Here is a 15,082-nt window from a genome sequence, read left to right as displayed (position 1 = left end):
CAGCATCAGAGCCAGGGTGCTCTCCATGTGGCTTTGTGTGTCCCTGGGAGGCCTTTGCCATTTACCCACCTTCCCATGGAGTGGGCAGGATCCCCATCAACAGGCTCAAGGGCAGTCAGCAACTGTAGCCCCACCCTCTGACCTTATGTCCTGTAACTGAGCTCCAGACTTGCATCCACGGAGACTCTCCCCAGCCCTACACAGCTTCATGCATTTATCAACAAAGATCATCGTGTGCCCATGCCATGCTGAACTTGATGTCATGGATAAAGGGGTAAGACTCAGAGCCTGTCTTTAAGCTTATAGTCTATTGGGGGGAGGGCAGGGGGTTCAGTGGTAAAGAATCTACCTCCAATGTAGGAGACTCGGGTTTGACCCCTGGGATGGGAAGATCCCCCGGAGAAGGAAATGGCAACCTGCTCCAGTATTCTTGCCTGGAGAATCCCATGGGCAGTGGAGCCTGGCAGACTACAGTCCATGGGGTTGTAAAGAGCTGGACACAACTTAGAGAAAAAATAACAACAACAGCTATTTGGGGGACAGCCCAAGTGTATGTAATACAGAGGATAAGGGCTTATGGGGACAAAGAGTACGGGGACCAGTTTGGGAGTGTGGTGGGAGGTGATAGAAGGCTTCCTGCAAAGGTGTCCCCTGAAGCTAATCTGGCCACATCCCAATGTAGCCCATGCCATCAGCTCTGGGGACACGCTCCATAAATGTACATGAGTTGGTCTTCAGCTCTTGGAAACATAAAGGAATCCCACCCCCACCCCATGAATGGCTGGGAAGCATCTATATCTACAGCCAGCAGCGAGGGAGTCTTTGATGCCTGGAAAACTCAAGTCTCTTTTGAATCTGAAAGTCTGGGGTCACCAGCTGAAACTCAACATATGTTTTCAAACTCATCTCTGCCATGGGCCAAACACCAAAAGTCTTTGCTTTGATTCATTCTGTCAAACAGCTGGGAAGTTCCAGGAAAGAACGAGTTGATCCATGGGCCGAGGAAGCATGTGATCTGGTCTTTGACACCCTGAGACCCAGGGTGTCTTTTGTACTATCTTAGCCTAATTCAGCAGTGACCACTCTTCCTTATAACTCAGACCAGGCTCACCCATGACAGGTTTGGTGTTTGGCACTGGAGTTGCCTTGAGAATTTCATGTGTGCATGTGTGTGTGCACAAGCATGTGTGTGTTCATTGCTCTGACGGTGCTCTGTGACCTGCGGCTGTACCTAACCAGTCCCGTAAGGCTCAGAGATGCACCCAGGTAGCTCTAGAGCCATTCAGAGACAGTGTTGCTGCGACCCTTGATACTTGGCTGTCGAGCCACTGGGTCACTTAGCCATGTGTCGACCAAGACAGCCAGCTGTTTGAATAAGGTAAAGGCCTTCTGGATGAATATGGTGGGCAGCTACAGCCTGTACACAGTAGGTGGTTCCCAGGGGACTAGACCAGAGTGAGCAGGACCACAGTCTTCATTTGGCTACTTTGCCTATAGGTGTTGTAACACTCAAGGCTCCCAAGGATGAGCTTCCCTGGTGGCTCAGTGGTAAAGAATCCGCCTGCCAGTGCAGGAGACACAGGTTTGATCCCCAGTTCAGGAAGATTCCAAGTGCCGCAGAGCAACTAAGCCCGTGAGCCACAACCACTGAGCCCGAGTGCCCTAGAGCCTGTGCCCTGCAACCAGAGAAGCCACTGCGATGAGAAGTCCTTGCACCAAAACTAGAGAGTAGCCCCTGCTCGCCACTAGAGAAAAGTGTGCAGCAACAAAGACCCAGTATGACCAAAAATAAACAAATACATAAAAAGAAAACCACCCATCAAGCTTTGTGCTACATAATACTAATAAATAAACATGAGTTCAAAAAATTTTTTAAAGACTCCCAACTACGATGAGACTGGGTTATATGGATACCCTTGGCTTTTTTACCAACCAGAACAAGACTGCTGTGGGTAGTCACAGAACCTTAGGAACTTTGTATTTTTTCTAGGAGGTTACTAATAGGATCCTCTTTCCCTAAACCAAACTCTGAGCTAAGAATCCCAGAGAAACTGTTCTAACACCTGACAACAGAAAAATCTATTTCACCAAATATGTATCCCACTTGGCTTATCTGAGGTTCTTAGTCTTAAACAGCGCACAGATTTGAGCCATTTTAAAGTTCATTTACTTGACATAATGAGGCCTCTTCTTTCTACAAGAGAAATATTAGAAATCATTAAACTCTTGAAGGTTTTTGGACCTAGTGTTAAGAAACAGTATTTTGATAAGCTACATTTACCTTGGGGGAAAAAAAAAAATGAACAGATGAAGTCAGTTTCCCCTAATTATTGAGGGCTGTAAAAATTAAGGAAAATTTTAAAAATGTTTATTGAGAGGGAATCTAAGTGACTAGGCTTTCCCTTTGAATCCAGATCAGATCTTGTGAATTTCCTCTCAAAGTGTGGTCCTAGAGCCGACTGCTTCAGCATCACACAGGAGCTTGTTAGAAATGCCAGTTCCTAGGCCCCATCTCAGATTAATCAAGTCATACTCTCTTGGTGGCGGGGTGGGTACAAACCAGGAATCTATGTGGAATTAATAAGCCCTCAAGGTATTGCTTAGGGCTTCCCAGGTGGCTCAGTGGTACAGAATCTGCCTGCCAATGAGGAGATATAGGAGACGCCAGTTCCATCCCTGGGTTGGGAAGATCCCCTGGAGGAGGAAACGGCTACCCACTCCAGTATTCTTGCCTGGAAAGTTCCATGGACAGAGGAGCCTGGCGGGCAACAGTCCCTGAGGTCTCAAAGAGTCGGATATGACTTAGCAACTGAGCATGCACACAGAAGGCGATGTTGACACAGATTCAAGAGTGAGAAGCACAGCTCTGGTGTTCCAAGGAGGACCTGGGCTGCAGAGGCTGCGGTCTGGGCCTGAGAGCTGCCTCCTCCCTTCCCGGCAGCCCTCGCTCACCTTTGTTGTAGAGAGTTCCGTCGAAGTAGTAGCTCCCTGTATAGAAGCCGGTGGCATGCTCGATGAGGTGCCGCGCCCATGTGTTCCCCGCTCCGGGGAAGCTCGACAGAGCCACGAACACCTTGGATTTGGTGGGCAGGAACCTCCGGTCTGTGCATCGAGTGTCTGAAAGTCCAGAAGTCATCTCAGGGTTCCCCATTTCCACTGTGACTCCCAGACTCACAGCCCGACTCCTCTTGGCGGGAAATGCAGACCCAAGCCCCCCATTTAATGGAATGGGAAAACTGAGGCTCAAAGGGGGGAAGGGGTTTGCCACCTGGACCTTGGCTGCATGGGTCTGTGGCTGGCCAGAGAGAGCCCCAGTGATGACGAGACCTCCCACTGGACGAGTCTAGTGGGAATCAGTGCCCTGTGGGTGCCCCACCTCATCTTTCAAGTGGTCACAGCCAAACCCTCCTGGCCCAGCTCAGGTAATCCCAGACTCTACAGGGGAAGTGGGTTGGGGTCGTGGCCAGGCAAAACAATGTCACACATCAGGTAGAGCAGCAAGGAATCAGGATTCAGAACTTCCGGTGTTAGTCTCTGTGCCCCCTCTTTCTGGGAGGCTCTCCAGGGCTGTGTCAGGGGCACATGGAACCCTCAGGTGAAAGTCTCCCAAGACCCCAGGGCTGTGCCGGGTCACCACAGGTGTTTGCTAAAGGTGACAATGACCTTCCCCACCTGCTCTTCCTCTTATCAGCCCCTAAGTTCAGCTGGGGCAGACCTGCTTCTCAGACAAGGAAGATGCGGGGTCTTGGCACAGTCTGAGTGACTCACTGGTCCCCAGGTATGGGCTGGCTCAGGGATGTCCCAACAGTCACTGGGCTCCCCCATCACCCAGCCCCACCACCTTGCCATGTTATCCCTCTGGACCCTGCCTCTCTGCTCTTCCTCAAACCACCTTCATCCCCAGAGTCAGATAAAAGTCAGGTGCTCTTCACATGGATCCCTGCATCCTCTGTCCAGCCTCCAGGGATGGCAGAGGCCTCTCCGTTCATATTATCCCAAGATAGGACCACCCACCAAGATGCCTTCCCCATCCCGGGACCATATACTCAGTCCAGACTCCCAGACCAAGTACAGAAGGAGAGCCCTGCATGCCAGTTCACCTCTGGGGTGGAACTCACCCTGCACGGGGGTCTGGTAGACCTCGCAGTACTCCGCCAGCCTCTGGGCCTCAGACTCCTGGCCACACAGTGAGCTGTCCACGGCATCCCGCAGGTTGAACTGGGGGGTGGAGTAAGCACAGTAGCACTCCCAGCCCCGGAGGATGGCCAAGGGGAACTCCTGCCGGGGAGGAGAAAAAGAGATGTGTCTCCACTGAATGGTGAAAGCAAGGGCCACGCCCCCACTGCTCAGGCACTGGGGCGATCTCTGCGGATGTCCTGCCAGCTGCTTGGAATCAACATGGGTGTCTGTCCATCCTTTCAGGGCCAGGCACTGAGGCCAAACCCGGGGAGACAAAGCTCAACAAGATGGGACTCTGCCCTCCAGCAGCTCACTGCTGGCCAGTGACAAGCCTATAGTTAACACCAGAGTGCAAATGGTACTTCTAGGAGGGGTAACTCCAGCGGGGGGACTGGATCTGAGATCTTGGAGATGTCAGGAGTGCTGGGGAGGGAACAGCACTCCAGGTCAGGGAGTCACATGAACGCACGTGTGCGGGGGTGAGAATGGGACAGAGAAGCCCATCCAAAGGCAGCTTAGTGAGGTGCTCAGCATCTTTAACCAACAGACTGTGGAATTCCTGCCAGCCTTCCCTGGAGAGAGATGACCCAACCCCTGTTTCTGCAGTCCTGCTTTGGGGTGGTGGGCAGGGTGGATGACAGTTTCCCACACAGCATCTCTTCAGGACGGGAGGGGTGGACAAGGGCAGGCCTTGATTGCTCTGAGCTGATCCACTCAGTGGGGACTTCCTGAAATCTGCCAGAGTTAGGAGAAGGACAAGTCACTCCTCGCAGCCTTTATTTATTTTTTAATATTTATATATTTGGCTGCACTGGGTCTTAGTTGCCACATGTGGGATCTTTAGTTGCAGCATGTGGGATCTAGTTCCCTGACCAGGGATCGAACCTGGGCCTCCTTCATTGGGAGCACGGAGTCTTAGCCACTGGACCACCAGGGAAGTCCCACCTGGAAGTCTTTTACATACATTTTCTTGGTTCCCTCTGGGCAGGAGGCTGCACCCACCACACAGTGGTGAGAGCTGGGGCGCTGGTCTCCAGAAAGCCTGAATGTGAATTCAGGTTCACAGGCTGGGTAACTTTGAACCTCTCTGAATGTCACCATTGAGCAAAGGTAATAAAACCCACCTTGCACATCCGTTGTGAAAACTAGATGTGCGTGTGTGCTCAGTCGTGTCCGCCTCTGCAACGCTATGGACTGTAGCCTGCCAGGGTCCTCTGTCCATGGGATTTCTCCAGGCAAGAATACTGGAGTGGGTTGCCATTCCCCATTCCAGGGGATTTTCCCAACCCAGGGATTGAACCTGAGTCTCCTGCGTCTCTTGCATTGCAGGCAGATTCTTTACCCACTGAGCCACCTGGGAAGCCCGAAAACTAGATGCTGCTGCTGCTGTCGCTTCAGTCATGTCCAACTCTGTGTGACCCCATAGACGGCAGCCCACTAGGTTCCTCTGTCCCTGGGATTCTCCAGGCAAGAACACTGGAGTGGGTTGTCATTTCATTCTCCAATGCATGAAAGAGAAAAGTGAAAGTGAAGTCGCTCAGTCGTGCCCGACTCTTAGCGACCCCATGGTCTGCAGCCCACCAGGCTCCTCCGTCTGTGGGATTTTCCAGGCAAGAGTACTGGAGTGGGGTGCCATTGCCTTCTCCGGAAAACTAGATGAGAAAGGTCCAAATTGCCCAACATTGGGCCTTGCACGCAGTAGGTATTCTCACAGAGGAATGGGCCATCCTCTGCCTCCTTCCTCCCACCCTGTGGGCATCAGCCAAGGCTTGCTCAACAATTCTTCCACCCATCTCTCCCACACCTATTACTTGAACACCTACTGTGTACAGGGCACCACGTTCCAGGACACTCAGCCTCATTTCCACTCTGCTTCTCCAGTGGCTCTTGCAAACAATGAGCAATTCGAGTCTCCACCCCTCCCCCAGGCAGAGAGATGAGAGGAGTCTATTGAGTATTTGCAAAGAAGGCAGTGGGCGGAGAAAACTTCTCACTGCTTGGGGAAACGCTGAACAAACCTTTTTATTTTTTGCCCACAGCAAAAATTTCATAAATAAATAAATAAAGGAAAATCAATAGCGTTTTCTGAGCGTGGCTTGGCAGAGCCAAGGATCTCGACACTCAGAAAAGACAATGGATGGTGTCCCAGCCAGGGAGGGTGATGCAGAGCCTGGGGGTGGGGCAGTCCCTTAGGAGGAAGGGGGAGGGGAGGTTGCCCCCAGTGGAGGGTGTTCTTCTGGACACAGGGGGGTTTTTCCCTCAGGTGCCTTGCAGCCCCATGAAGGCTCCTCCCCACCTCCCACCTCCTCTGTCGAGCCTCAGGGGAGGCTCTGCCTCTGTGAGAATGTGCCCAGAATTTCACCGGGGGGCCAGGCCCACATCTCCTTCTTAGGATTCCTGCCACATGGGGACAGGAGACAGGAGGCTTTCACTATTCTTACACACCCCTGCACACACACACACACACACACACTCACACAGTCTGCTTTCAGAGTTCAGTGCTTCCTCTTGCACTAGAAAAGCTCTTGAACATTCTATGAGATCGTAAGCAAGTCACCTCCCTTTTTGAAACCTTAGCTTCTCCATCTGTAAAATGGACACATCCCTTGAGTTATCCTGCCTGGAAGAGTCAGAGGATCTTATTTCTCTCCCTCTGATCCACCACAAGGACCAATGTGACTGGGACACCTATCCCCCCATGCTTTTTCTGGATGAGGCGTGAGTTGACGATTTTTTCCTGGATGGGAGGCTGGGGGCAAGCAGTCACTCTGGGTGTCCACGAGTTCATGTCCAGGGGCACCATCGAGGAAGCACCGGGTAGGAGAGAAAACACCATGTTTGCAATCCAACAGACCTGGACTCGAATCCCAGGGCAACAGTTGAGTATCTATGTGACCTTGGGCCAGTAACCGGGCCCATTCAAGTCTCAGTTGCCTCATGGGTCATCGGAGGGCAATAATATTAATGCCATAGAGTGTAAGGAGACGGAGGGAAGATGATGTATAAAAAGGATCCAGCATATAGTAGGAGCTCGCCTACTCCTAGCTCTTAAGACCTTTCATCATAGAGGTAGGCCGCAGACCACCCTCCGGACACTCAGAGCATGTGCGAGTCTGGTTCCTAAAACTCCCACTTTGGCTCCCCCTCCACGGCCTCAAAAGCTCAGGATCAAGCAAAGGTTGGAAGCCCCTCTCTCAAATAGCACTTGTGGTCCTTTGTCATTTTTTGGGGGGGCGAGTGTGATTGCTTTACAATGCTGCGTTAGTTTCTGCTGTACAACAAAGCGAACCTGCTACAAGTATACACGGACCCCCCACTTTGGACCTCCCTCCACCGCCCGCCCCCGACCCCGCACGCTCCATCCCACCCATCTAGGTCATCACAGAGCACCAAGCCGAGCTTCCTGCGCTTTCTAACAGGCTCCCACTAGCTATCTGTTTTACACATGGTACTGTATATGTCAATCCCCATCTCCCAATTCGTCCCACCCCCATCTTCCCCCACCGAGTCCGCAAGTCCGTTCTCTGCGTCTGTCTGTGTCTCTATTCCTGCCCTGCAAATAGGTTCATCTGTCCCATTTCTCTTGATCACTCACATAAAGAAAAGAACCGCTTTGAGGACTCAGTGGCCCCAACAGGGCCCTAACCCCGGAACCAGGACCCCCTTGGCCACAGCTGCCGTTGCTGTCATAGCTGCAGTGACATCCAGCCCCGGCACCTGGGGCTGCTGGGCTTGCCCAGAGTGTTCAATAGCATGACAAGCCCCATCAGTATCTGTGACTAGACTCCACCCGCCCCAAGGACCCCGTGTCATTTCTCTACAGAAAGCGAATCTGTGTCCTGACCCTCAATCAGAAGGCCGCTGGCTTTCTGGAAGCCAGCTCTCCTGCTGCTGTGAATTAGTGAAAAGCCATCACAAGAACTGCGACCTCCGGCCTCTCTCACTGCCATCCATCCTCTCCTGCAAAGCCCTCATCCCACCTCGTCCCAGACTGACACCTTCATCACAGCAAGCGTCGGAAACCAGCAGCCCGGGTACCGCCCGGCAATAGAGTGCACACCGCGCTCTGCATCTGTGTTCCTGCTCTTCTGCAGACACTGGCTGGATCGTGTCCTCTAAACTTCCCATATTGACAATCTCACCCCCAATACTTCAGAATATGACTGGATGTGGAGACAGGGCCTTTCAAGAGGCAATGAAGTTAAAATGGGGCCATTAGGATGAGCCCCCATCCAGTCTGACTGGTGTCATTATAAGAAGGGATTAAGACCCAGACACACACAGACGGAGTGATGACACAGGGAAATGAAGGCGATCGGCGAGCCAGAGAGACAGGCCTCGGAAGAAGTCAACTCTGCCAACACCTTGATCTCGGACTTCTAGCCTTCAGAACTCAGAGAAAATAAATTTCCGTTGTTTAAGCCACTTGGCAGTCTGTGGAACTCAGTTATGGCAGCCGAGCAGGTCACTTCCTGTGCCCTCTGCCTGGACTGTCCTTTCCCAGACACCCTCATGGTTTTCTCCCTCGCTTTCTGTAAGACCTCTTCCGTGAGGCCTTCCAGGGCCACCCCATTTCAAGTTGCAAGTCCCTCCTGCCATCACCGAGACACGCCATAACCCCTCACTGTGTTGTCTGCTTTTGTTTCATGCATGTAACTTGCCTCAGCAGAATGCTCTGGCCTTCTCTCAGTCCATCCTGCCCTCTCCTTCTCCCACCCCGCAGCATGTCCACAAGTCCTTTCTCTGCATCTGTGTCTCTATTCCTGCCCTGTAAGTAGGTCCATCATGATTTGACATATATACACTACCATTTAGTGGGAAGCCGCTGTGTAGCACAGGGGCTCAGCTCTGTGCTCTGCGATGGCCTAGAGTGGTGGAATGGGAGCGGGGTGGGAGGGAGGTTCAAGAGGGAGGGGATATATGTATCCATATAGCTGATTCATGTTGTTGTACAGCAGAAATTAACACAGCACTGTAAGGCAATTATACTCCAATTGAAAAAAAATCAGACGGTAAATATTAAAAATAAAAGTTTTTTAATGAAAAAAAAAAAAAAAAAAAGAATGCTCTGACCTTGATGTACCACCCAGCCTGTTTGGTGAATGGTTATCAGGACGCACAGCACCTCCCTCCCACCAGTTTCCTCGGCCCCTTCCCCCTCATCTCTCCCTCCCTCCTCCTAGTCTGATTCCCATCACCACGGATGAGTTTTGTCTATTCTAGAATGGCCTATAAATAGAATCCCTCAGCGCATATGTTTGTGAGTCTGGTTCTTTTCAGAAAAAAAATAGTTTTAAGTCCACGCATGTTGTTTTATCTGGCAGTAGATTGCTCCTTTATATCGCTGAGTATTATTCCGTGTGTGCACATAACAGTTTGTGGATTCATTCACTTGATGGACCCCTGGGCTGCTTCCAGTTTTACCTATTATGAATCTTGCTGCTATAAACATTCCTGGACAAGAATTTCAGTGGATACACATCTTCATTTCCCACGGGAAAATACCATAAGGATGTAAGGTTTCCGCTTTCTTCTTCTCCACAGCGCTTGTCATCATTCAGTACACTATTTCACTTATTTTTCCTGGTTTACTATCTGTCTTTGGGGTTTCCCTGGTGGCTCAGATGGTGAAGACTCTGCCTGCAATGTGGGAGACCCAGGTTCAATTCCTGGGTCAGGAAGATCCCCTGGAGAAGGGAATGGCTACCCACTCCAGTATTCTTGCCTGGAGAATTCCATGGACAGAGGAGGCTGGCAGGCTACAGTCCATGGGATCACAAAGAGTCAGACACAGTTGAATGACTAAGACACACACACACACACACTGTCTGCCTTTACCCATGAGAATGTAAGCTGAGATTTTTGAGTGCCTGGCGTGCTTTGCTGCATTCTCAGTACCCAGAACAGTATTGACAACATGGTGGGTGCTTAATGAATGTTGGATGGAGGAACCAAGGAATGAATGAATGAATGTCCTTTCCAGATCTCAACTCCCCCCAAAGTTGTTGGCAATACACTTGGACATGAGCCTTCTGTGGGTCACTTGTGCCCCAGGCATGAGTAAAGAGAAGAAAGTCTGCTCCATCTAAGCAAACCCTCTCTGACAACAGGAACCCCAGGGGGCTCTGCCATCCTGAGACTTCTGTTCAGACAAGAATCTCAGCCACATGGTTAAAAAAAAAAAAAGAAAAAGTCTGCTCTTGGGCTGGCTCTGTCTCCCTCCCTGATGGTAGTGGCTGATGTTGAGGCCTCAGGAGCCTGTATCCCTGGGCTGCCCCCACCAGTGACCTGAACCTTTTTGCTTCCTTGAGTGGATTAAACTGTCAAGTTTCCGGGTGTTTGCAGAGCAACGGGAGAGCTGCAGACAGTAATGTGGTTTTATTTACAACATAACCTCTTCAGCAACATCACTGGATCCTGAAAACACAGAACAGTTTTCAGCCCCTTGGGGATTTCTAAGACAGGATTTCCATAAAAATTAAATATTGATAAATCTTATCTCGCTGCCGACCTCCTTGTTTCCTGTACCTCCACCCCAAACTCCAGAGAGAGAAAGAGAGACAGAGAGAATGTATGTGCAGAGAGAATGAAAAGGAGAAAATGAACCAAGAAAGCAAGGCAGAAAAATGGGAGCACAGACGTGGCACTGTTTCAAACAGATGAGGGGTTCGAAAGGGAGCCGGCTCAGCCTGTGTCCAAGGGCAGGAGGGATATACATTCTCATCCCGGTACTTCCTCTACAGCTTGAGGCTGGGTGCCCAGGATGGGAGCTCGGGTGCGGGATGGGGCTGTGGTGTGGGTGGACATTCAGCCTAGAGCCAGGTCATGACATGGCCAGGGCTGGGCTCTCCAAGTGGTGGGGCATGTACATGCATGTGTGCTCAGTCCTGTCTGACTCTTTGCAACTCTATAGACTGTAGCCCGCCAGGCTCCTCTGTCCATGGGATTCTCCAGACAAGAATATTGGAGTTGCCATTTCCTCCTCCGGGGGATCTTCTGCACCCAGGGATCGAACCCGTGTCTCTTGTGTCTCTTGCGTTGGCTGGTGGATTCTTTACCACTGCGCCACCTGGGAATCCCTGGGTGGGGTGGGGATCCATATGCAAAGGCTTGGCCGTGGCCAAGGGGTCAAGGAGTGGACATTTCCACCAGGCAAGGAGTGAGGCCCTGAGCAGCAACCCCTCTGGGATCTCCTCTCCTCCATCCTTGCTCTTCTCTAGGCATCTTTCTCAGGATCTCTAGGATAACACAGCATCACCCCAAACTTCAGAGACGGGAGCTTCAGGTTTCAGAAGGGGAAACTGAGGCTTGGAGGCAGGTGGAAGGAAGCCCATGACAACCTCAGACAGTCAGGGTATGTGAGTGGGAGCAGAGGCCAGCCTTCCAGACTCCTAGTCCGGGGCTTTGCCATACACCACACTTGACCCCTGGGAGGCACACACGTGAAGGCAGTAGATTTGTGATGAAATCTGTGAACCAGCACGGAGGTTGGCTTTGACCAGTCTCTCGCCTCTGGAGGCAGAACTGGGTAACATTCAAGACACAAAAAGGAGAGGAAATGCCCATGGAGGAGGATGGGGGGTGAAGGGGTTGACTCTTGTTTTCAGGCAAATGTCAGATTGAATGTAAACCTACTAATCCTGGAACTGAGAGCATGTTTCCCTCTGACCTGAGTGCAGGTGTGGAGCTGTGTGGTTTGGAAAGGCAATTATGGGAAGTGGACCCAGTTCAAGGCTTGTCATAAGGAATCCCGGGCTTTGCCATGCCCTCCTCCAGGGGATCTTCTAGACCCAGGGATAGAACCCATGTCTCTTATATCTCCTGCATTGGCAGGCAGGTTCTTTACCACTATCGCCAATTGGAAGCCCCAGGAATCCCAGGTTTTGAATCCCATTTACATGACTGTCAACAAACTATTGGGCAGTGTGAGCCTTGATTTTATCATCTGTAAAAGGGGGGCATAGCTTAATGATTAAGGGTTCTGGTATGAGTTTAAATTCAGACAGATGGAGTCTTGACTTCTCCAGCTATAAGGAGATTTGTGGATGGAATGAAATACAGTCATCTCTTGATATCTGCAGGGAATGGGTTCCAGAACCCACTGCTGATAACAAAATCCTCGGCTCCTCAAGTCTGTGGTTCTACGTCTGCGGATTCAACCAGTGGCTGATGATGTAAACGGTGGTACCTTTTCATTGAAAAAAATCTATGTATCAGTGGACAAGTGCAGTTCAAACCGTGTTCTTCAAGGGACAACCATACTATTAAGGTGTCTTTCAGAGAGTAGATTCTCAGCAGATTGGTTGGTCTGAGTCTGGGGGAGACTAACACATGGGGTGGCGGTGGGGGTGCTGGGCCATCTCCCTGTATCCACTCTTCTCCACTGGAAGCACCGACTCACTAGTCCCCTTCCAGGTCTCCAGCCTCAAAGGTGCCACCTCAAGATAGCTTGGGGCAAATGTCAGACTGTCCCCTAGGGACTGTCCCCTTGGGCGATGGCTCTCCACAGACTGGAGCCCCAGATAGCAGACAGAGGTACTAATTCACAAAACCCAGACCCTTACAGACCCAATCCTTGGCAGAGACGTGAAATTTCATGCCCAGTGGAGGGAATGGAGCCACGCAGGATGGACTGCATCTATCAAGATCCAAGGGGGATTTGGTCAGGCCACCGCCCAGCAGAGAACAAGCAGGCTCAGAGTTAATCTGTGCCTTTCCACCACACAGGCGGCTGGGTTAGCACCTCCATTAAATGGACAAAGGGAAAAAACCTCAGAAGATACATCGATGGGAAAACATCCAGGTTGTTACTATTCTGTATGCAGAGCTCACACACCCCAAAAGAGGCTAAAAGGGGGCAGTCGGAAAGGATAACACCTCTCCCTGCCTTTCTCGGTAGAACTACTAGCGGTTGCTGAGAGAACAAGCCTCAGATCACAAGGCTTAATAGCTGAAGCCTCACACGTTAGTAACCTATTTACAGATGGTGCTGGATTTCACACATCAGCCCTGCCGTGGAACACACGCTCCCATAAAGGGCCTGTCTACTTGTGCACCAATACGGGGCTTCAAAATTAATGACCCCTCACCCGAATGGTCAGCACTGCAAACAGCTAAGCTCATTCTCACCTTCTGTCCAAATGAAGGGGGTGACAGGATCCGGAGGACTGAGAATGAGCAGGTTTTCTTCCAGCTCCAACATGATCGCAGAAAATTAGACAAGATCATTTTACTGTGTTTAAAAACACATTTACATAGGTCAAGTTGCTCTTGTTGGCAGACAGTCAGATCATTAAGATGCTGATGTGGCCCAAAATGTTCTTTCCTTGTCAAACTACATTCTGGGAGCTCCCCAAATCCATTGTAACTAACTAGCAAAGAAAAAAAAAAAGCAGAGATTTTTATCGGGAGCCACAAATAAACCTCAGATGGTGCTCAAAACTGGGGCATGGCACAAGAAAAGCACCCCCTCTTTTCCTGCTTTTGTGCCCCACCTCTGGCATCTGCTGCTCCTGGCGCCCCTGCCCAGTCAACCCTAATTAAGCCTGTAGCCCCCACTCCCTGATTTAGCTGTGCCCCATTTAACATTCTGCTGTGAGCATTTCCATCATAAAAGACTTTGAAAACATTTTCAATGGCTGTATTATAGTCCACTGTATGGCCATGGCATCACGTAACCATTCCCACATTGCAGTATATCCAAGCTTGTCTAGAAGCCAAATTAGGATGAGATGAAGCTGCAACTGGGATGTCTCTGCAGCCTTGGTTGCTGCTGGCCTTTCTGGAGAGGAAGTGCTTGGCACTCCAGGCAGGAAAGCACAGCCAGAAATCCCCCAATTCACCTCTCTCCCTCACCCTCCACATCTAGGAGAGGACAAAGAAAACCCTTCCGGCAAATAGAACTGTGACCTCTGTAGGCCTCAACTTCTGACTGATCCTCCATCCACCAGACCTCAGGGCTGGAGGTGGAATTTGCTCCTTCATCCTCCCTAAATAATTGTTGAAGATAATCCATCGCTAGGATTCAGATGCATGGCAAATGTGAGCTAGGTCTTGGCATGGCTGAGCCAATAGGTTCCAGGTGGCCCGCTGGACAGTGGTTCTCAATGGGGGTGCCACAGGGGACCCCTGGCTATGTCTGGAGACAGTCTGGGTTGTCACATCTAAGCATGGAGGTGCTATTGGTCTGTAGCAGCGTAGAGGGATGCTAAATATCCTACAATGTACAGACAGATCCCCACACAAATTAGCTGACCCAACTGATAACAGTTGCAAGGATGAGCAACCCTGATGTAGAGTGAGATCGGGGTCCTAGTCCAGCTCCCACTGAGAGCTGATAGGGACCATCCAGAAGGCCTGAGTCCAAGTCACACTCACAACCACAGGGCAGGACGAGGGAGAAGGGAGGAACAGACATTCTGGGGACCAAAGGCTCACTCTCTCAGATAGATGGTGGCTTTACCTGCGAGCACTTCTGTAGCATCATCCTCGCCCTACCTGGAATCCCTAATTCCAGAGCCAGGTCACAGGCAAACTTGGGTCACAGTATTGCCAAGGCATCTCCGGGGGTGGCCCCGAGGACCACTGCCTCCCAGAGGGATCCCAGCATCCCACCCACAGCTATGAAGCCCACACCAGTTACACCGCCCTCTCCCCACACCGTCCACAGCTCTCTCTTACCAACTGAAAAACATCTGGACTGAGAGGCAGGCCTCTGAGGCCCATTGCAATCTGTCCCCGCCCTACCTTTCACATGGTGCCATGGAGCCCTGCACACTGGGTGGGCAGGCTGGCTGCTTTCCCAACCCCCTCACCCCTGCCCAGTTATGTGCATTCCTCACACCCCTCGTTTGCCCTTTGACACCGCCCAGCATCAGTGGCTCAGACAGTAAAGAATCTGCCT

The 15,082-nt window shown here is 51.1% G+C and overlaps 1 protein-coding gene across 3 annotated transcripts in view; it reads right to left on the bottom strand.

Moving 5' to 3' along the window:
* WSCD1 (WSC domain containing 1) overlaps window positions 1–15,082 on the bottom strand; it is a 44,196-nt gene that overhangs the window by 3,361 nt on the left and 25,753 nt on the right. For all 3 annotated transcript variants that reach the window (XM_055576826.1, XM_055576824.1, XM_055576823.1), the window contains exons 6-7: window positions 4,119–4,278; window positions 2,953–3,117 (exon numbers count right to left, since the gene is read on the bottom strand). In XM_055576826.1, coding sequence (XP_055432801.1) covers window positions 2,953–3,117; window positions 4,119–4,278 — 325 coding nt within the window. The remainder of the gene's footprint in view (window positions 1–2,952; window positions 3,118–4,118; window positions 4,279–15,082) is intronic.

This window comes from Bubalus kerabau, chromosome 4, assembly GCF_029407905.1.
Source record: "Bubalus kerabau isolate K-KA32 ecotype Philippines breed swamp buffalo chromosome 4, PCC_UOA_SB_1v2, whole genome shotgun sequence".
In the NCBI taxonomy this organism is placed as follows: Eukaryota; Metazoa; Chordata; class Mammalia; order Artiodactyla; family Bovidae; genus Bubalus; species Bubalus kerabau.
This window is presented reverse-complemented; position numbering and strand designations above follow the sequence as displayed.